The sequence below is a fragment of the Acomys russatus genome, chromosome 32 (assembly GCF_903995435.1).
Source record: "Acomys russatus chromosome 32, mAcoRus1.1, whole genome shotgun sequence".
In the NCBI taxonomy this organism is placed as follows: Eukaryota; Metazoa; Chordata; class Mammalia; order Rodentia; family Muridae; genus Acomys; species Acomys russatus.
Genome location: NC_067168.1, coordinates 35,030,612 through 35,051,943, shown reverse-complemented (window position 1 = coordinate 35,051,943; position 21,332 = coordinate 35,030,612). Strand labels below are relative to the sequence as shown.

General features: G+C 43.3%; 1 protein-coding gene across 4 annotated transcripts in view; it reads right to left on the bottom strand.

Annotated features, from left to right (window-relative positions):
* Positions 1-20,936, bottom strand: part of Qrich1 (glutamine rich 1) — a 42,064-nt gene extending 21,128 nt beyond the window's left edge. Inside the window, exons 1-3 of one of the 4 annotated variants that reach the window (XM_051139995.1) lie at positions 20,771-20,936; positions 19,231-19,354; positions 7,386-7,715 (exon numbers count right to left, since the gene is read on the bottom strand). In XM_051139995.1, coding sequence (XP_050995952.1) covers positions 7,386-7,694 — 309 coding nt within the window. In that variant the 5' untranslated portion in view covers positions 7,695-7,715; positions 19,231-19,354; positions 20,771-20,936. Of the gene's footprint in view, positions 1-7,385; positions 7,716-19,230; positions 19,355-20,051; positions 20,326-20,770 lie in introns of those variants that run through there. The other 3 variants (XM_051139993.1, XM_051139994.1, XM_051139992.1) reach the window with 3 other exon arrangements.
* Between the last annotated feature and the right edge of the window lie 396 nt (positions 20,937-21,332).

Here is a 21,332-nt window from a genome sequence, read left to right as displayed (position 1 = left end):
AGTTAGTGTTTACATTTTTTATTAGGGCCTGAGTTCAGTAGCTAAAAGCACTGGCTGATCTTCCAGGATCTGGATTTCAATTTTAGCACCTGCATCTCCAGTTCCAGGAGATATGATGGCATCTTCTGTACTCCAAGAACACTATGGTACATGGACATACACGCAGGCAAAACACCTCTACATGTAAAATGAAAGTGTCAAACCATATAAATTAAAATTTTTCATGAGCCTAAAGAGACAGCTCAGTAGTTAAGAACACTGGCTGTTCTTATTTATTTATTTTGGTTTTTCGAGATAGGGTTTCTCTGTGTTAACAGCTCTGGCTGTCCTGGAACTCGCTCTGTAGACCAAGCTGGCCTCAAACTCGCATCAATTCGCCTGCCTCTGCCTCCCAAGTGCTAGGATTGAAGGCGTGCGCCTCCACTGCCTGGCTCCACTGGCTGTTCTTACAGATAACCCAACCCAAGTTCTAGTCCCAGGACCTACATGGTGACTAACAACTGTCTCCAACTCCTGTTCCAAGGATTCCAATGCTCTCTTGGACATTCACAGGCACCAGGCATAAACACGATACACAGATGTAAATGTAGGTAAAACATCCATAACTCAAACGGCTAGCAGGATGGCTCATTTGTCAAAGGTTCTTGTTGCCAAGCCTAAGTATCCTTTGAGTTTTATTTTTGGTACCCACATGGTTGTTGAGAAAACGTGTGTACACACACACACACACACACACACACACACACACACACACACACACTCACTCACTCACTCACTCACTCACTCACTCACTCACTAATAAAAAATAGCATTCTGAACCAGGCCGTAGTGGTGTGTGCCTTTAGTCCAAGCACTTGGGTGGCAGAGACAGGTGAATCTGAGTTCTAAATTTAAGGCCAGCCTGGTCTACAGCATGAGTTCCAGGACAATCAGGACTATACAGAGAAGCCCTGTCTTGAAAAAACAAACAAACAGAAAACCTAAAACAAATAAATATAGAATTCTGCATGGCAAAAACTGGGCATGGTTTTTAGGACTACTTGAAAACAATTTCTTTCACATATACTACTGATCTGTGTTCAGAGTTGGTATTAGCAAGGCATGGTGGAGCCGGCCCTTAACCCCAGCACACAGTGAGCTCCAGACATAGATTTACCCAGCACATGTAATACATTCTCACCCCTTCACAAAAGAAGTAAGGAGGGCAGGTTTGAGTCAGAACAGCGTTAAGTGCACACATTTTCAGAATATGGTCCATTTGCTATTTTAGCTTCAGAATCTATACATTTAAAGTTTTCCTTTTCTGTCTCTGTACGTTTTCCTCCTCTTCTTTCCTGGCATGTTGTTAGCAGTAAGAGGAATGCAGGGCAAGCCTTCAACACTGACTCTACCTCCAACATAGGCTATACCCACCAAATCCACACAAACATGCATGTTTTGTTGTGGGAGTTTTCCTCTCAGTCCCAAACTCCCAGAATAATGATTCATGAGACTCAAAATATATTTACAGCTGCGTGTGGTGGCACATGCCTTTAAACCCAGCACTGGGGAAGCAGAGGCAGGCGGATCTCTGTGAGTCGAGGACTGCCAGGATTACAAGAGAAATCCTGTCTCGAAAAACTAAACAAATGTAAATATACATACATACATATATATAAATATATACGTACACATCTAGGTTCCTCTCTACCTAGCTTATAGCTTAAAATAACACATTTATACTAATCTACTTTTGCCACATGGCTGGTTACCTCTGCTAAGGTATCATGCATCTGTCCTCCTCACATCTTCTTGGGCAACTCTCCCATGCCTGGCTCTATCCCAGAATCCTTTCTACCTCCCAGATGTCCTACCACCCATGCTATCCTTTCCTATAGGCCATAGTTTTTTTTAACCGACAGACAATTCATCCATACAATACATAAGATATTCTAATATGTGTATTGGGGGTGGGGGGCATAGGGTCTCACTGCATAACCCTGGTTGTTCTGTACACCAAGCTGGCTTTGAACTCAGAGACCTACCTGTCTCTGCCTCCTGAATGCTCGGATCAAAGGCTTGTACTACCACACCAGGCCTAATTTCTTTTTAATAATCATTTCAAATACATTTATTCTTTGTGTTTAGCATGTTTAAAACGCTAAAAGTAGAGAATGGGATGGCTCAAGTTAAAAGACATTTGCCACATAAGCCTAGAACAAGGTGAAAGGTAAGAAACGGCTCTACAAAGTTGCCCTCTGACCTCTTTGTGTTCTGATATATGCACCCATACAACATGCATGCCCACATGTACATGCACGCATACATGCATACTAAGTAAAAGAAAAAAATAAAATCCTATTTTGTTTAAAATTTATGTGTATGGGTGTTTTGTCTGCATAAATATATGTGTCCCATGTGCATGAAGTACAGGTGGAGTGCAGAAGAGATCATTGACTCCACCCAGAACTGGAGTTACAAATAGCTGTGAACTACCATGTGCTCTTCACCATTGAACATCTCTCCAGTTCACTAACGTTTATTTTAATAAAAGTTTCAATTGTAGCTAACACCTTACTGTGCTATACAAAGTTAAAAGTTATCTGTCAGAGCTGGGCGTGGTGGCTGGCGCACGCCTTTAATCCCAGCACAGGCAGAGGCAGGCAGATCACTGTGAGTTCGAGGCCAGCCTGGTCTACAAAGCAAGCCTACAACAGCCAAGGCTACACAGAGAAACCTTGTCTCGGAAAAACAAAAGACAAAAAACAAACAGGGCTGAGAGACGGCTCAGAGGTTAAGAGCACTGACTGCTCTTCCAGAGGTCCTGAGTTCAAGCCTCAGCAACCACATGGTGGCTCACAACCATCTATAATGTGATCTGATGCCCTCTTCTGGTGTGCTGGCATACACACAGGCAGAACACTCTATATATAATAATAAACAAAATTTTAAAAACAAACAAACAAACAAAAAATGTCAGCCTGGGTGGGACATATAGAGAAATCCTATCTCAATGAACATCATCACCACTAAAAAAGTAGAAATTAGCATGTATACAATAATTGTTTAAGTCTAATATCCTTCAAAAGTAAAACTAAATAAAAGCCAGGCAGTGGTGGTGCATGTCTTTAATCCCAGCACTCAGGAGGCAGACACAGGCGATCTCTGTGAATACGAGGCCAGCCTCGTCTATAGAGTGAGTTCCAGGAAAGCCAGAGCTATTATACAGATAAACCGTGTGTCGAAAAACAACAACAAAAACTAAATAAAATGTTTACAAGTATTTACATATAGTTTCAATTTTTAAAAAAATTAAATTCCTGAATTGTAAGTCTATGTGTGGGGAAGGGGAGGTGGCTGAATGCCATAGCACACATCTGGAAGTAGGATACCAGTCCCTAAACTTGTATTTTGGCACAGGCCTGTAATCCTAGCTACTGGGGAACCTACGGTAAGCAGATCTATCCAATTTGACCTACAGGAGTTCAAGACCAAGTCAGGCAACTTAGTGACAACTTCTCTCAATTTAAAAAGTAAAAATGAACCAGGGATGTCAACAATCCCAGCACTCAGGAGGCAGAGACAGGAGGATCTTTTTGAGTTCAAGGCCAGGCTAGCCTACAGAGTGAGTTCTAGGACAGCCAAAGCTATACAGAGAAACCTGTCTGGAAAAAACAGAAAAGAATGGTTAGGGATATATTTTAGCTTTTACAGTGCTTTCCAAGCTGCATGAGTCCTACACTCAATGTACAGCAGAAAAATAACAAATATAGGCGCAGCATCAGCTGTTAATATTTTTCCTTTTCTTTCTTTGAGAAAGGGTCTCTCTATGTCTCAAAAAAACAAAATAAACAAAAAAACCTGTAACTATACTCCTTCAGTGCAAAATAACAGCTATTCAGATTGTATTAGAGGGACAGGTGAGATGAATCAGTGGGCAAAGTACTTCTTGTGCAAGCATGAAAACCTGCGTTCAGAATTCTAGCATTTATGTAAAAGCATGGCATGGTGTGTAATTTTAACAGGAAGGCCGTAACAAGGCATCCCAGGGTCTCGCTGATTCAATGAGAGTGAGTATCACATAGAGGAACAGAAAGAGGCGGTAAATGATAAGCAGCCACCAACCTCTGCCCTCCACGGGTACATGCACAAGTACACCTCATACACATAAGTACCATTTGGATAATATACTTAACCTAGACAACAAGATTTAAGAATACAAGAAAGCTGGCTGTGGTGCTGCACACCTTTAATCCCAGCACTCGGGAGGCAGAGGCAGGCAGCTATCCGTGAGTCTGAGGCCAGCCTGGTCTACAAAGCCAGTCCAGGAACCAACCACCCCCACCACCACCAAAAAAAAAAAAAAAAAAGATAAACCAAAATAAAAAGGATGCAGGAATATATGTGTAGGTTTACATGCAAATAATATGCCATTTTATATGAACTTGCAAGGATTCCGATTCCTTCCCAAAACTAATCCCTTACAGCTTCTGAGGAATTGATTGTTCTATGTATGCTTTAGAATGCTTGGTCAACTCTCAATCTGCATGTCTATAGCAGTGGAGTGGCTTTTAGATCTCATCTTAGTCAATCCAGAGAAATGCTCCATCTTCCATCAGTTCTCTCCTAATGTAACATCCTCTTGTCACCTTATTCTGTATCTATATTTTTAGCAATTTCTCAGATCACAGTCAAGACAGACCCAGGAATCACAATCTTCCTATTTCCTCCTTCCAAGAGCCTGCATGGCCAGAAGACTTAGTGGTTTGCTTTTGTTTTCTTCCTGACAGGATTTTACTTTGTAGCCTTAGCCTTCCTCAGCCTTCAGAGTGAATAAACTACACTTGAGTTACACCTGGTTAAATTTAGTGAGGGTTTAAGATGTTTGTTGTTGCATGTGTGTTTGTGTAATATGTGGGTGCACATGTGTCACAATGCATGTGAAGTCAAGAAGACACTTTGGGGAACCAATTCTCTTCTTTCACCTTTCTATGGATTCTAGTGATGGAATTCAGTCACTATATATGCTACAGGCCCTTTACCTGCCGAGCCACCTCAGCAGCCACATTTAATGGGTTTTGAAGCTATTCTTCTCCCCTAGTATTGTGAGGAATTTTCTTACTCTTTGCAATCACTAATGAGGAAAGTGTAGGTGGGCTTGGTAATGCACCTGTAATCCCAGGCACTAAGGAAGCTGAAGCAAGAGCATGTTTTGAGTTTGAAGGTAGCCAGACCAACATGGAACACAGTATGAAATCCTGTCTCAAAATAAGTAAAATATAAAGAATAGAAGAGTGTGTTCTCAGGATCCTATCTATCAATTATTATATTCCTATCTCCTCTTCTTTTTAAGACAGGGTTTCTCTGCGTAGCCGTAGCTGTCCTGGATTTGTTCTATTTGATCCAGGCTGGCCTCACAACTCAGAACTCAGAGATCCTCCTGCTTCTACCTTCCAAGTGTTGAGATTAATGGCATGGCTACCAGCACCCAGCACTACCTCTTCTTTTATAACCCTGAGCTTTAAGAAAAAAGGTGTTAAAGGTGATACTAGTGAATTATCTTGAATATCACATAGTTTCAAAGAAAAGTCTGTCACCCCCAAAATCCCAACCTACTGCACCTTAGTCAGTAAGAGGCTGTCAGTAACTGGAGAATAATTTCCTGTTGACCACCTCAGCCTCACTTCATTGGTATTTTTCCATTTCTGACAGATAAAAAAAATTAAGACTAAAAAAAAATTAAGGTCATGTTAATAACTAAGATATTAAGCAAATTTATAACCTCTAGTTTCAGAGCCCAATTTCTCATAGTATTTTCCTTACATTTACAGGCCAAACGGTCTATCTAAGACACATTTCTGCTGTTCCATTATGTTTCTCATCCATCCTATCATCTGGTGTAAAGAGCATCCAAAGTAAAATGAAACTCAACCATAATACAAAGACAAGAAAATTACTTGGAGGAGACTATGGTTTTGTTTAAAGATCCTTAAAAGACAACAACCTCATCAGCCAATGTAGTCACTCCTCCATTCTGAGTAATCTTTTTTTTTTTTTTTTTTTTAATTTATTTATTTATTATTATGTATACAGTGCTCTGCTTGCATGTACTCCTGCAAGCCAGAAGAGGGTGCCCTATCACATTACAGATGGTTATGAGCCACCATGTGGTTGCTGGGAATTGAACTCAGGACCTTTGGAAGAGCAGGTGGCGCTCTTAACCACTGTGCCATCTCTCCAGCCCCTTCTGAGTAATCTTAATGTCAGTTGGCATTATGTGAAGCTAATAGGTAGAAAACACCAATCTACAGTTCTATAGATGATCAGAGAGATTCGAGACCTATAAACTAAATGAAGATCACCAATACATCAGATTTTAATTTTAAAGCAAGTTTCAAATTCCACACTTTGTATAATATGCCAAAACTAGGTTTTCTGTGCTTTCTGCTCAAGATTGTCAGAGAAAGAAGGAAAGGCTTAGTCACATGAAGCTGTCACATTCAAAGGCCTTTACTTTTCTGTACTGTTCAAACTCTCTAAAGAAAACACTAAGTACCTGTGCGCCTCACCTCCCCCCGCCCCCCTGTGTGTGTGTCTGTCTGTCTGTCTGTCTCTCTCTCTCTCTCTCTCTCTATGGTTTTTGGTGACAGAATTTCTCTATGTAGCCTTGACTGCCCTAGACTCTCTTGATAGACTAGACTGGCCTTGAACTCTGCTGGGATTAAAGGTGTGTGCCGCCACCACCCGACTAGTATCTGCAGTCTTTATAGTTTATACCAGCTAAAGATATTGTCAGTCTTTTGGGGTGCACTGTACGAAGGTGTGTCTCTGTATATTCAATTGCTACTTGTGTGGGCAGAGATCTATGGCCCATCATTGGTCTCATATTTTGCACATATCTGTTTCTTCTTCACCTGCCTAAGGCAATCTAGAATTCTATCTGATTGGCTTTAGTAAAGAGCTGACAGCCAATAGCTGGGAAAAAGGGGAAGGCAGAACTTCTAGATAGAGAAAGAGATGATGGGTGAAGATCAGAGGTGGGAGATTTGCCAGGGACAGGGAAAGAACAGACAAAGAGGGCTGAGCAAAAAGGTAAAGAACTAGCCACATGGCAGTTGTGGACTAGAACAGTTAAGTTAGATGAGCTAGCTGTGAGTCTGCCCAGCTAAAATGCTTATTAAGCTTTAAAATATTACTAAGTCTCTGTGTCATTATTTATACTGCTGGCTGGTGAGTCTGAGAAAGTCCCACTATATAGGTCTACATTAAATATGAAAGATTCCCCACCTGCTAAGTAAAATAACCTCTAATATTTCTAACATATGTATAGGTGTGTTGTAACTAACCTTAACTGTGAGAAAAAATATAAGGTTATTAGCAGGCTCCAACTAAATATTTCCTCTTACCTGAACCTGCTGTGGCTGCTGAACCTGGATCTGTTGTTCTTGTTGAGTTTGTGGTTGAACACTGGTTGTGACTGGACAAGCAAGTTCAAGCAAAGACCCTGCCACTTCAGTGCTGTCTGTGTAAATGCAGCTCCCACCCGGTTGGTACACCATGGTGGTAGTAGCAGTCTGCTGGAACTCCTGAAGAGCTTCTGGTCCCTTAGAAGCCAGTGAGTCCAGAAATTCCTTCATCCTGTGTTGCGGGACAGACCTCGCCTTCACTCGGATATACTCTTCAAATGAGATTGTGTTCTCCAGAGAATTATTCATATTGCAGAGTCCTTAGGGTTCCTAAAATTAAAATGGATAGTCAATATTTTGCTACTGTTAGCATATTGTTTTTGTTATTTTTTATATCAATTTACTGGGGTGGAGCATGCACACGCCAAGGCATGCGTGTGGAAGTCAGAGGACAACACATCTGAGTTGGTTCTCTCTCCACCATGTGGGTCTCAGGGGTAGAACTCCGATCACAGGCTTGGCAACAGGTGGCTGCACACACTGAGGCACCTTACCAACCCTACTGTTTGTGTATCTTGAAATACACAGACACAATGACAAAGAGAATGGAATAGTATACACTCCTAAGCAAAGTTTTGTTATACTTTTCTGTTTTCCCCAAAATAAACTGGTTTGTTCTTTGTTTTTCTTTTTCTTTTTCGAGACAAGTTTTCCTCTGTGTAGCCGTGGCTTGTCCTGGACTCACTCTGTAGACCAGACTGGCCTTGAACTCACAGCAATCCGCCTGCCTCTGACTCCCAGAGTGCTGGGATTATAGGTGTGTGCTACTCCACCCAGCTTTGTTTTGTTTTCTTTTTTAAATAGGGTATCACTAGGAACCTACAATTTTCTGTGTTGGCCAGGCTAGCCTCAAACCCACACTCACCTTCAACTGCCTTGAGAGTGCTGTGCCCAGCTCTGTGAGGTATTTTTGTTTTTCATGTTTTGTGTGTGTACAAGATCATACATGGGCACACATGCCATGACAACTTTGTACAATTTGTTCTCTCCTTCCTTTGAACTTAAGGTAACCCTCCTTTTCCAGCCTCCCGAGTGCTGGATTACAGCTGTGACTCAGTATAACATGCCTATTTTCCTTCAACACTTTTTTTTCTTTTGGTTTTCCAAGACAGTTTCTTTGTGTAGCCTTGGCTGTCCTCAAACTCACAGAGATCCACCCCCACCCCCTTTGTCTCCTGAGAGCTGGCTTTAAAGGTGTGTATCACCACTGCTCGGGTCTTCAACATTTCTTAAACCAAACTATCACACTAAAACAAAACAGGTTCATATTCAAGTATGGATAGAATAGGCTGCAATCACATTCTCTAGCACCAAGCCAGTCTTACCTTCTCTCTAGAGTCAAGCATTAAACAGTAACACTGCATGCAAGACCACTCCCACACCTGGAGGCACACACTTTTATTCTCAGCACCTGAGAGGCAGATACAGCGGATACTTAAGTCTGAGACCAACCTGGCCTACATAGTAAATTACAGGCCAGTCAGGGCTACAGAGTGAGACACTGCCTCAAAATAAATAAAAACTGTTCTCTCACCGTCACAGAAAAGTCTACCAAACAAGGAGCCAGGAGCAGATTCCTACCTACTGACATCCTTTTGTTTGGTAGTTTTTTTGAGACAGTGTGTCACGATGTAATTTTGGCCATTTGGCCCCTATTGACATACTTTATACCCACTACTAGGCATGTCCTATAGGACAGAGTCATTTATATATGCCATTTAGTAAGAACCAAGAGACGGAGAGCATGATTTTTATTTCCCAACAGAAGCACAAAAAATGTGCTAAACTTAGCTGTGCACTCCTTCTTCTCCTTGTAATCCCAGTACTTGGTAGGCTGAGGCAAGAGAATCCCAAGTCAGAAGCAGTGAACTACACGCTACATATAGAGACACTGTTAAGAAAAGAGCAAAGGGGGCTAGAGAGATGGCTCAGCGGTGAAGAGCACTAGCTGCTCTTTCAGAAGTCCTGAGTTCAATTCCCAGCAACCACATGGTGGCTCACAACTATCTGTAATGTGATATGGCAACCTCTTCTGGCCTGCAGGAGTACATGCAGGCAGAGCACTGTATACATAATAAATGAATCTTAAAAAAAAAAAAAAAAAAAAAAAAAAAAGAGCAAAGGAAAAAGAGGGGGGCAGGGGGAGAATACCAACAATCTCATTTTACCCTACACTGCTCACATTTTTTTGCAGCTTGGCTAAAAACATAGTCTCTAGAACCATACTGCTTGATTTCAAATTGGACTATAACATTAACTTATCAACTTTAGGCAAACTACATTATTTCATTTTTTTCCTTCTGTTAAACAGGAATAAAACAGCACTTAACCCAGCGTTAATATGAGAAAGAATGTGTGTGTGTACACTGCTTGAAAATACTTGAGAAACAGGCAGTGGTGCTAGAGAGATGACTTAGTGGTTAAGAGCCCTGGCTAGTCTCGCAGAGGACCTGGGTTTGATACCCAACATCTATATGGCAGCTCACAAGCACCTCTAAGTCCAATTCCAGGGGATCTAACAACCTCTTCTGGCCTTTGTGGCACCAGGCTTGTCCATGATACATATAGACATGGTGGTACATGGGTATAAAACACTCATATTCACAAAAAAACAAAAATTGAGCTGGGCATGGTAGTGCATACCTTGAATCCCAGCACTCAGGAGGCAGAGGCAAGTGGATCTCTGTGAGCTCAAGGCCAGCCTGGTCTACAAAGTGAGTCTGGGACAGCCAGGACTGTTACACAGAGAAACCCTGCCTTGAAAAACCCAAATAAATAAATCAGAAGAAATTGAACAGTACCTTAAATAACTAAGTCACTACTAAAATTCAGGAACCAATTTTGCCCATTTTCTCATCAAGTATCTATAGCAAAAATGATCTGGGCCCAGTAATTAATTCCTCAGGAGGCCAAATCAGGAAGATAATGAGTTTAAAACCAGGTTGGGCTACATTGTTTGACCTTGCCTCAAAACACAAAAAGAGTTGGGGATAGAGGCTGGACATGGTGGCACACGCCGCTAATCCCAGCACTCGATTGCTCTGAGTTCAAGGCCAGCCTGGTGTACAAAGTGAGTCCAGAACAGCCAAGGCAACACAGAGAAACCCTGTCTCGAAAAACCAAAAAAAATTAAAGAGTTGGGGTTAAGGGAGCCAGGACCAGTGGAGCATGTCTGTATTCCAAGCATCCAGAGAGGCAAAGGCAGGCAGATCTCTGTGAGTCTTAGAGACCAGCCTGGTCTACAAAGCAAGTCAAAAGAGCCAAGGCTACACACAGAGAATCCCTGTCTCAAAAAAAAAAAAAAAAAAGAGAGAGAGAGAGATGGGAATAGGGCTGGAGAGAGCGGTTAGAGGTTAAGAGCGCTGCCTGTACTCGGGAGGCAGAGGCAGGCGGATCGCTGTGAGTTCGAGGCCAGCTTGGTCTACAAAGTGAGTCCAGGACAGTCAAGGCTACACAGAGAAACCCTGTCTTAAAAAAAAAAAAAAAAAAAAAGAGCGCTGCCTGCTCTTCCAGAGGTCCTGAGTTCAGTTCCCAGCAACTGCATGGTGGTTCACAACATTCTATAATGAGATCTGGGGCCCTCTTCTGGCATGTAGGCACACATGCAGGCAGAACACTATAAATGGTAATTTTTTTTAAAGACCCATGATTTGAATTCAATCCCTATGACATATATGATAGAAGAAAGGAACCAACTCCCACAAGTTGTTTCCTGACCTCCACACACATGTCCTGGCATGCGTGCATGCAGTAAATAATAAATAAATGTAAAAAAGTTTAAAAACAAGCCAATGACAACAAAAAGCACAATGACCTACAGACACTAAGTTGTCTGTCAACATTGCTTTGCAATATCCTGTTTTAGGCGGCAAAAAGCAGCCAAAGATGACAGAGTAACACAAACCAAGGGAAGCTTCTTGCCAAAAAGGGCTCTCAAGTTAATCTCAAATTTCTGGAAAAGTGATTTGTTCCTCTGAGATATCAGGCAATAAACACTTTCACTCCTGAGACATTCTACCTCATGCTACAGATTTCAGGTTTACAGTTAACCACCTACTTTCTTCCATATGACTCTAAAACTCCTAGCAGACAAAACTGGGTAGAACTGTGTCTCACTCTTCTCTAAATAGTCCACATATGGAAGGTACTTATTTACTTTCAACAAGAATTAAGGCCTTTAATCCCAGTACTTGGGAGGCAGTGGCAGGTGGGTCGCTCTGAGTTCAAGGCCAGCCTGGTCTACAAAATAAGTCTAGGACAGCCAAGGCTACACAGAGAAACCTTGTCTCAAAAACTAAAGGGAAAAAGAAAAGAAAGAATTAATTAGGATTCTTTCTTTCAGGGCTGGATAGATTGCTAAGTGGTTAAGAGCATTTGCTGTTCTTCCATAGGATGCAGTTCAAATTCCAACACTCACATCAGGCAGCTCACAACTCCAGCTTCCAGGGATTTGATGCTTTCTTCTGGCCTCCATTCACTGGCAGACACACACACACGCGCGCACACACACACACACACACAAATTTGAAAAAACAAAACAAAACATTTTTTCCCCTCCCCATGATGTGGTTCTCTGTAGCCCTGGCTGTGCTAGAGCTTGCCCTGTAGACCTGGTTGGCCTCAGAGATCCATCTGCCTCTACCTCCTATGTGCTGGGATTAAAGATGTGTGAGGCCACTCTGCCCAACTTAATAAAGTTTTTTTTTTTTTTTTTTTTTTTTTTAATTAGCCAGGCCTGGTGGCGCATGCCTGTAACCCCAACACTTTGGGAGGCAGAGGCAGTAGATCTCTCAAGAAACCCTGTCTTGAAAAACCAAACAAAGAAAACAAAAGGAAATGTACTACCTTCCTCAAATTAATTGCTAGTACACATCTTGGGATGTGTACTACATACTGGGGATGGAAAATGACTCAGAGATTAAAAATACTGTCTGAGCTAGGTGTGGTGGCTCACGCCTTTTATCCCAGCACTCAGAGGCAGAGAGGCGGATCTCTATTAGTTTGAGGCCAGCCTGGTCTACAAAGAGAGTACCAGGACAGCCAGAGCTATTACACAGAGAAACACTGTCTCGGAAAAACATAACAAAACAACAAAAACTGTCTGTTCTTCCAAAGGTCCTGAGTTCAATTCCCAGCACACATGGTGGCTCACAACCATCTATAGTGAGATCTGGTTCCCCTTCTGGCATGCAGTCACACATGTGGGCAGAATACTTACTGTACAAATAATAAATAAATCTTTAAAAAAAAAATCTAGGCCAGGCGTGGTGGTGCACAGCTTTAATCCCAGCACTGGGGAGGCAGAGGCAGGCGGATCGCTGCGAGTTTGAGGCCAGCCTGGTCTACAAAGTGAGTCCAGGACAGTTAAGGCTACATAGAGAAACCCTGTCTCGAAAAAAGGAAAAGCAAAACAAAACAAAACACCCTACATATCCAGGGCCAACAGTGAAACCAAAGAAAAGCAGATGGTCTTCTAGGTATTAATTTACTGACAATGTTACACTGTTAACATGTCTGTAGGGCGCTATATAAGTATAGTATACAAATTATATTTTGGGTGCTTTCAAACAGAACAATCCAATGACAACTCTTTATAATAATGCATACACTGTGAATACTTTTCTCCACAAATATACAACAAGAATGGAACATGAGAGATGGCAGTTAACAGAGGACCTGTGTTCAATTTCCAGCACCTTTGTCAGGTGACTTACAACCAACTTAACTCCAGTTCCAGGGGACCTACTGCCTTCTTCTGTTTATGTGGGCACCTGCAGTTGAGACAAGGTCCCACTATGTAGCCTCAGCTGGCTTCAAACTATGTAGAGCAACCTGGAGACCCACCTATCTCTTATCTTCCATGTGTTGGGATTAAACACACACCACATCTGGGCCATAATTTAAAGAGGAAGAGAATAAGAAAAGAGCAGCAGCAGCAACAACAGAAACTCAGTATTTCCAAGCCAATGCAAACTTGAAATTATCCATCACGACAATATCCCATCAAGCTAGCTTCAACCTGACACATAAATGGTGCTTTGGAAAACAGAAAACACTATAAGCAAACTTTCCCAAGAGTTCATTTCACACACATACACATTTGTCTTTTGAAACAAGACAAGGAGTTCTGGCTGACCTGGAACTCACTATGTAAAACAGTCTGGCCATGAGAACTCAGAGATCCGTCTGCCTCTGACTCCTAAATGCTGGGAGTGCTGGAATTAAAGGCCTGTGCCATCATGCCCAGCTTGCTATATAGTTAAAGGCTTCTCTATCATTAAGTTCAGATTTACCTGTCTTTCTCTGTGTTTTTAGTGGGGGTGGGAATCAAACCCAAGCCCTGAACATACTAAGCAGGTACTCTACCACTGATACAGCCTTAGCTCCCAGGTGTATTTTAAAACAATATTGTGGGAGCTGGAGAAATGGCTCAATGGTTAAGAGCACTGTCTGCTCTTCCAGAGGTCCTGAGTTCAAATCCCAGCAACCACATAGTGGTTCACAACCATTTGTAAAGTGATCTGATGCCCTCAGGCAGAACACTGTATACATAATAATAAATAAATAAATCTTTAAAAGAAAATATTGTGAGCCAGGTTTAGTGGTACCCACCTTTAATCCCAGCACTCGGGAGGCAGAGGCAGGCAGATCGCTGTGAGTTCGAGGCCAGCCTGGTCTACAAAGTGAGTGCAGAATGGCCAAGGCTACACAAAGAAACCCTGTCTCAAAAAAACAAAATAATAAATAAATAAACAACAACCAAAAACCCAACAACAAACAAACAAACCACCACCACCACAACAACAAAAAGATATCATACACAATTTACTTATTAGGAATACAAAACAGTTGAACACTAGCCAGGCATGGTAGTGCACGCCTGTTAATTACAGCATTCAGGAGGCAGATTGCTGTGAGTTCAAAGCCAGTCTGGTCTACAATGTGAGTTGAATCCAGGATAGCCAGGGAGAAACTCTGCCTCAAAAAAACCCAACAAAAGGTAACACACAATTTTACTTACTAGGGGGAAGAAACCGGAACACTGCCAGGTGTGGTATTAGACAGCTAGAATCCCAGCACTCGGGAGGCAGAGGCAGGTAGATCTCTGTGGGTTCAAGACCAGCCTGGTCTACAAAGTGAGTTCAGGACAACAAGGGCTACACAGAGAAACCTTGTCTCACAAAACCAAAAAGAAAACAAAATTCAAATCAGAACACTAACAATTAGCTGACAAATTTAAGTTTCTTTCTGTATTATAGCCTACTGTATTTTTCACAAGTTGCATAAACAGAAAGATACTTAATAAGTCATCCTTTTTTGCAGTGGTTATACTGTAACAGTAAGACAAACAATTCTTTTTGTGAATACTATGCTTGCCCTTAAAAATCTTCAACTGTTTCTCGTGACAGGTTTCTCTGTGTTATCTTAGCTGTCCTGTACTCCATCAGGCTGGCCTCAAACTCACAATGATCCACTTGCCTCTGCCTCCCCGAGTGCTGGGATTACAGAGTACTGGAGTTACAGGCCTGCACCACCACACTCAGATCTTAAATCTTCAACTCTTTAACAAAATCATCAAGCACCAAAAATTTACATAATAATGAAGGATTTTAAATCCTTCAAGATGCTGCTCAAAGCCAGGCATAGTGACACATGCCTTTGATCGCAGCACTCGGGAGGCAGAAGCAGATGGATTGCTGTGAGTTCAAGGCCAGCCTGGTCTACAAAGTGCGTCCAGGACAGCTAAGGCTACACAGAGAAACCTGTCTCAAAATAAATAAATAAATAAAAAATAAAAAGAAGGAAAAAAAGAAAGAAAAAAGAAAACACAGTAGAGCTCACAGCAGGTAGAATCTGTGAAGAAGCATTTGCTTATAAATACCTCAATCATGTATAGCTGCTCTGCAGGACCTTAAAGACAAACCAGCTCAGTTAACAGATCCAAAGCACTTTCTATATGCTAATTATCTGCCTTATGCTTATGCTTTATTACAGCTATTAACACAAAGCTTGACATAAGTTTAACACACAAGCTATTTTATTACTAGAACACAATGATACTCATGGAAAAAACTTACTTAAAAAACATTTCCAAGAGTGCTTTCACTAATTCATTTCTTTTTCCGTTGAGGTAGTAAGAGACGATTCCAAGTACTGACCTCCTTGAGTCCTTCATTTATTTCTGCCTCCTTGGGGTTGTTTTTGTTTGTTTGACTAGTCAAGTACAGCAGTAAGAGAGGAGAAAGTAGCCGGGCGTGGTGGCGCACGCCTTTAATCCCAGCACTCGGGAGGCAGAGGCAGGCAGGTCGCTGTGAGTTCGAGGCCAGGCTGGTCTACAAAGCAAGTCCAGGACAGCCAAGGCTACATAGAGAAACCCTGTCTCAAAAAACCAAAAAAGAGAGGAGAAAGTGTCTAACAAGGAGTTCAATCTGTGACTGACTACAAACAATCAAGTTAACGCACCGCCTTGTCTAAGCCAGTTGTTCTGAGGTTTGAGTTTCTAAGAGAACACACATAGCCTGAGTTGCCTCAGTCCTGCCTCTTTCTTGCCTCTCTCAAAGTACCTACTAAGAATGGTTATTCACAGCTTTAAAAGTTGCATTTCTTTTTTCCTTTCTTCTTTTTCAAGACAGGGTCTCTCTGTGTAGCCCTGACTGTCCTGGACTCAACTTTGTAGACCACACTGGCCTTAAAAGTTGCATTTTCAAGCCGGGCGTGGTGGTGCACGCCTTTAATCCCAGCGCTCGGAAGGCAGAGGCAGGAGGATCTCTGTGAGTTCGAAGACAGCATGGTCTACAGGCCGAGTCTGGGAGAGCCAAGGCTACACAGGGACCCTGTCTTGGGAAACAAAACAAAATCCTAATTTTAAGAAGTTAGTCACCTTTGTTCTAAGAAAGATGAGGTGTTATTGCCAAATAACAGAATGGAAAATCTGGTTCTATTCTTACAGATATTAACCCAATACAAAGTTTATAAAAGAAACTATCACTGGAGGCGATACTGAGAAGTCCCAGATTTAAAGGCATTTCATCGTGTTTTTTGTTTTTTTGAGTTTTCAAGACAGGGTTTCTCTGTATAACCTTGACTGTCCTGGTCTCACTTTGTAGACCAGGCTGGCCTTGAACTCAGAGATCTGTCTGCCTCTGCCTCCCCCAAGTGTTGAGAATACAAGCATGCGCCACTGTGCCAGGCCATTGTTCAATTTTTTTTCCCCCCTAAGACAAGGTCTCTCTGTATTAGCCTTGGCTGTCCTAGACTCGCTTTGTAGACCAGGCCAGCCTGGAACTGGCAGCAATCCTCCTGCCTCTGCCTCCCAAGTGTGGGGATTAAAAGGCGTGTGCCACCATGCCTGGCCCTCATTGTTCAATTTTTAAACACACACTTTCAAACAAGAATTTAAAATCCCTATTCTTATCAAATATTGATGGGCTATAAGTTGGTACAACGACCTACTCTGACTAGTGAAGCTGAAAACAGCCCTTCCAAAAACCAAGCAACCCTACCTAACCTTCAGTGTAACCCTACCTAACCTTCAGTGTATATGACATCCAAATATGTGCAAATGTTCATAATAGCACTTCTATAAACCAGAATCAACTTAGATGTTTACCAATGTAATTTATGTAATATCAATAAAACAATACAATACAGAAATGGTTATCAACTACCACAGCTGCACACATAAAAACAATGACAAACGCAAAGCATAATAATAAAGTAAGCTCAGGAGGCAGAGGCAGGTGGGTCTCAGAGTTCTAGGCCAGCCAAGTCTACATGGCGAGTTCCGGAACAGCAAGATATACGTAGTGAGATCCTGTCTTCAAAACAATAACCATAATGCAAGATCCCATGTGTATACACATGAAATTCAAAACAAAAGCTGTGCTTAGAAATACAAAGGTTAAAAAAGAAAAAAAGAAAGAAACAAAGAAACACAAAGGTAGTTAAATATAAAGACAAAAGGCAAGACTATGGAACTGAAGAGATGGTTCAGTAGTTAAGCGCATTGGTTGCTCTTTCCAGAGGCCCTAGGTTTGATTCCTGGCACTGGAATAGCAGCTCACAACTGGCTCTAATTCCAGTCCCAGGGGATCCAACACCCTACCCTCTTCTGGTTCTGAGGACACTGCATGCACTTGGTGCAAAGACATATATGCAGATAAAACACTCACACATCCGAGGGGGGAGGGGAGATTGAGATTATTATTCAAATCTAAATAATTTAGTTGTCTCCAAGAACTAAAATGCCAGGAAGAGTGATGGGTACAGGGACGATAACATTCTATTTCTTAGAGGTAGTTACACTAACCTGAGCTGTAAACAGTGCATAAATATTTCACAACCTTAAGGGAGGGTGTTTAGTGTGCTGGTCTAGCATGTACAAAGCCCAGGTGTGATCTCCAACCCACAGAGAATGGGCTTGGTGCAGGCAGCACACCTATAACCCCAGCACGTGGGAGGTACAGGCAAGAGGATCACAAGTTTCAAGACCATGCTCCACTGCAACAGGCCAGCCCAGAACTCCTAAAACCTGTCTCAAGGAGAAAACCAGCTTTCTGACACATTCATTCCCTCAACCTACAGCTGTGCCTTAGCCTGAAGTGAGTCAAAGAACAATTTCTTTTCCAATTTGAAGAAAACAAAATTTTACATGTTTTTTCATGCTACCAAGTCAGTTTAATAAAACAAATCACAACAATTCCAGAGCCAGAGTAGTTTAGTGGTAAAGTGCATGCAGAGCATATGCAAGACTGCCCTCACCAAACAACAGAAACAACCCAGCAACACAAACCCCACCCAGAACAGAAATCACAATAAAATACTCTAGGCAAACTAGCGAAGCTCAGGGAGGGCTTGAACCAATGCAGTACGGCAAGGTAAGGTCCATGTAACACCTCATTCTGAGGCCAATGTTCACAGCACTGCCATTCAAAAAGCACATAGGTAAGAGGCATGGCACACCAAGTACAAACCACTACTCATTAAAAGCACACAAGCCTGCAGGAAGACATCCTTGATTTTGAAGCTGCTATAAAAAAAAAAAAGAGAGCCACACCCAAAGTCCCTAACTGGGTTTTGATTTGTGTTGTTTTGTTTTCCCAAGTAACTCAAATTCACAACAAAATTCAACCATTCCTTGAGCTTTTGCTTGATATGGAATTGTGCCAGGTCTTTAAGAAGTATATAAAAGCTTATCTCAGAGAACTAAAACCTACCTACCAGGTAAATACCAGTTAATGGAAACACTAGTTGGCTTTTTTGTTTGTTTGCTTGCTTGTTTTGTTGTTTTGGGGGTTGGGTTTTTGTTTGTTTGGTTTTTGGAGACAAGGTTTTTCTGTGTAGCCTTGGCTGTCCTGGACTCACTTTATAGACCAGGCTGGCCTCGAACTCACAGTGGTCCACCTGCCTCTGCCTCCCGAGTGCTGGGATTAAAGGCCTGCGCTACCATGCCTGGCTGTTTGCTTGTTTTAAAAGAAGTTAATGCAGAACAAGCAAGCTTAAAGGGTGTAAGTTGATAAACACCCTCCATAGACCTGACCTGACAGTTCTGTTTTGGTTTTTTGAAAGCCATTTCAGTTCTCAGTTGATGCTTTGCAATTTTAATCCTGCATGTTCCACTGACTTACAAATACAGTTTTCCTCACTTGCAGTTTTTCTAGTAGCTAGAGGTTTCTGGCAGACAACAAGAATGAATGACAGAATTTGTAAAGTTTCAGTATTACCAAGGGGGTAGGGGGTAAAGGACTGCACACATACTTCCAGCATATGAATGATTTTAACTCACCAGTCACCATGTTGCATGTATGTCTGCTGCTTGTCCTGAGTTCTTAAGACTTCTAACATTCTGAAGAAGATAGAACAAAGAAGTTCCTTCCATCCTCAGCCTCTTTTTAAGTTTTAACTTTGTTCTTAAAAAAATACAGTATATTAAAAGAATCATTACTATCAAATTTGGTTGCAACTAATACTCCTTTTAGCTTGTTTTTTTTTTTAAACCTTAATGTAATAGAACTGTAAAATAAACTAGCAGATGTTTTGTCTTAGAAAAAAGAGCTGCATATTTCTGCATCACAAACCTAAAATTTTCTTGACACCAGATCACAGCACTGGGACAAAATTAAAAAAAAAATAAATAAAAAAGCTGAGGACTTAAGCCACTTGGTTTTTATAGTAACACGAGCAGATTTTGGAAATTTCTGCTGGATACTTTAGAAATCACAAAGAAAAAAGGCACAGCATTGATCAAGTTTATCAAGGTTAAGAATCAACCCTCATTAAGAACAGAAAAGCAAGCCCCTCCCACTCACATGGGGAGGGGGAAACGGCAGCATTTAAGGTTTTAAAGCGTAATTTTAAAGCTCGGAGAGTTTACCACACACATAAGAGGATCTCTTTCCGGAGCGCACAGAGGTGACGTGTATCAACTGCGCTTATGGAAGAACTGATTTCTAATGGAAGAAAAGCCAGGGCCTGGTAATGATAACCACCTCTCCTAGGCACAAAGCACCAATACAAGGTGAGGAAACCGAAAGGGGCCCAAATGCCCTCTCTGGCCAATAGGACTCGGTTTCCGAAGCAGGGTAGCACCCTCCCCAAAGCACCCACCCAGTACACGGGCCTGGCTTAAATATCAGCATTCTTCAGCTAGTCGTGCGAGCGATCTTGTCCGCCTCCCAGAGGAGCGGAGCCGCAAGCCAGACAGCAAAGCCGCTATGTTTCTCCGCAGACCTAGGCCACCGCTGCCCCGGACGTCACCAGGGCAGGAGGGGCCCAACCCTCAACCTTCCCCACGCAGCAGGTCGCTCGTCCACCAGGCCGCCGGCCCTCCGCGCAGAAGGGGCGTCCTGCGCGCACTCGGGACAGCGCGACCAACCAACAGCAGGGCGCGCGCCGCAAAACTGGGGGGTCGCGGGGAAGGCGCGCGCGCCCCCGGAAGCCGCTCTAGCCCACGGGCCACAGCTGAGAGCCAACGGGAACGCGCACGTTGGGCGGCTACGCGCAACGAGAGGACCGCACAGCGCGCGCGTTACCGCGCGCAAAAAAAAAAAAAAAAAAAAAAAAAAAAAAAAACACGCCCGTGCGCGCGCCCGCCGCTGCGCGCGCCCGTGCGCCGCGCCCACCCGAGTCCCGGGCTCGCCCCCTCCCCCACCCGCGGGGCGGAGGCACGCGAGCCGAGGGACGTTCTCCGTTCCGAAGCCGCCCCGAGGTCGCCTGGGCCCAGCGGAGGCGGCCCGCCCGCCCCCGCCCGCCGTTGTGTGGGGTGGGCCTGCTCTACCCCAGTCCCACAGCCTGGCTGCATTCTGGCCCCCCACCAGAGCCCTCACCCGGCGACGTCACCGCCGCCGCTGCCTCCGCTCGACCCGCCGGCCCCGCTTCACCGCCCGGGGCCCCGGTTATGCCGTCTCTGCTCCAAGACCGACAGGATTTTCTCCTCACAGCTCCCTGGGCGCCATCTTACATTCAACCCTCACAGCCAATGGGAGTTGAATGCCCCTCTCGCGAGAATCGAAGCGTCGGATCCCGCGAGAGCTGCCGGTCAGACTTAAAGGGAACGCTTCGGCCTGAAAGGGAGGCTTGCGGGACTGAGAGTGGATCCCTGGTTGTGGGAAGGAGCGCCACGCCCATGGACGCCCCTCCGTAGTGGGCGGGGCTTAGGCCTGAGCTTCTATGTCCTGGGGCTATTTTGCCCCTTCCTGGGGTCCGGAGTGTGCTTGAACCCCCTGATGGCTAACGCCTCCTCTAGTTGAACAGCTCCACGCGAGGCGGGGCCCGGCCTAGCTCGGCCTTGTGGTTAAGGTGGCCCCCCCCCCCATAACCCCTAAACTGAGCCCAACTTTAACAGTTGTACCGCACCTGGGAAAAGCTCAGGGTACTGATATACCGGAG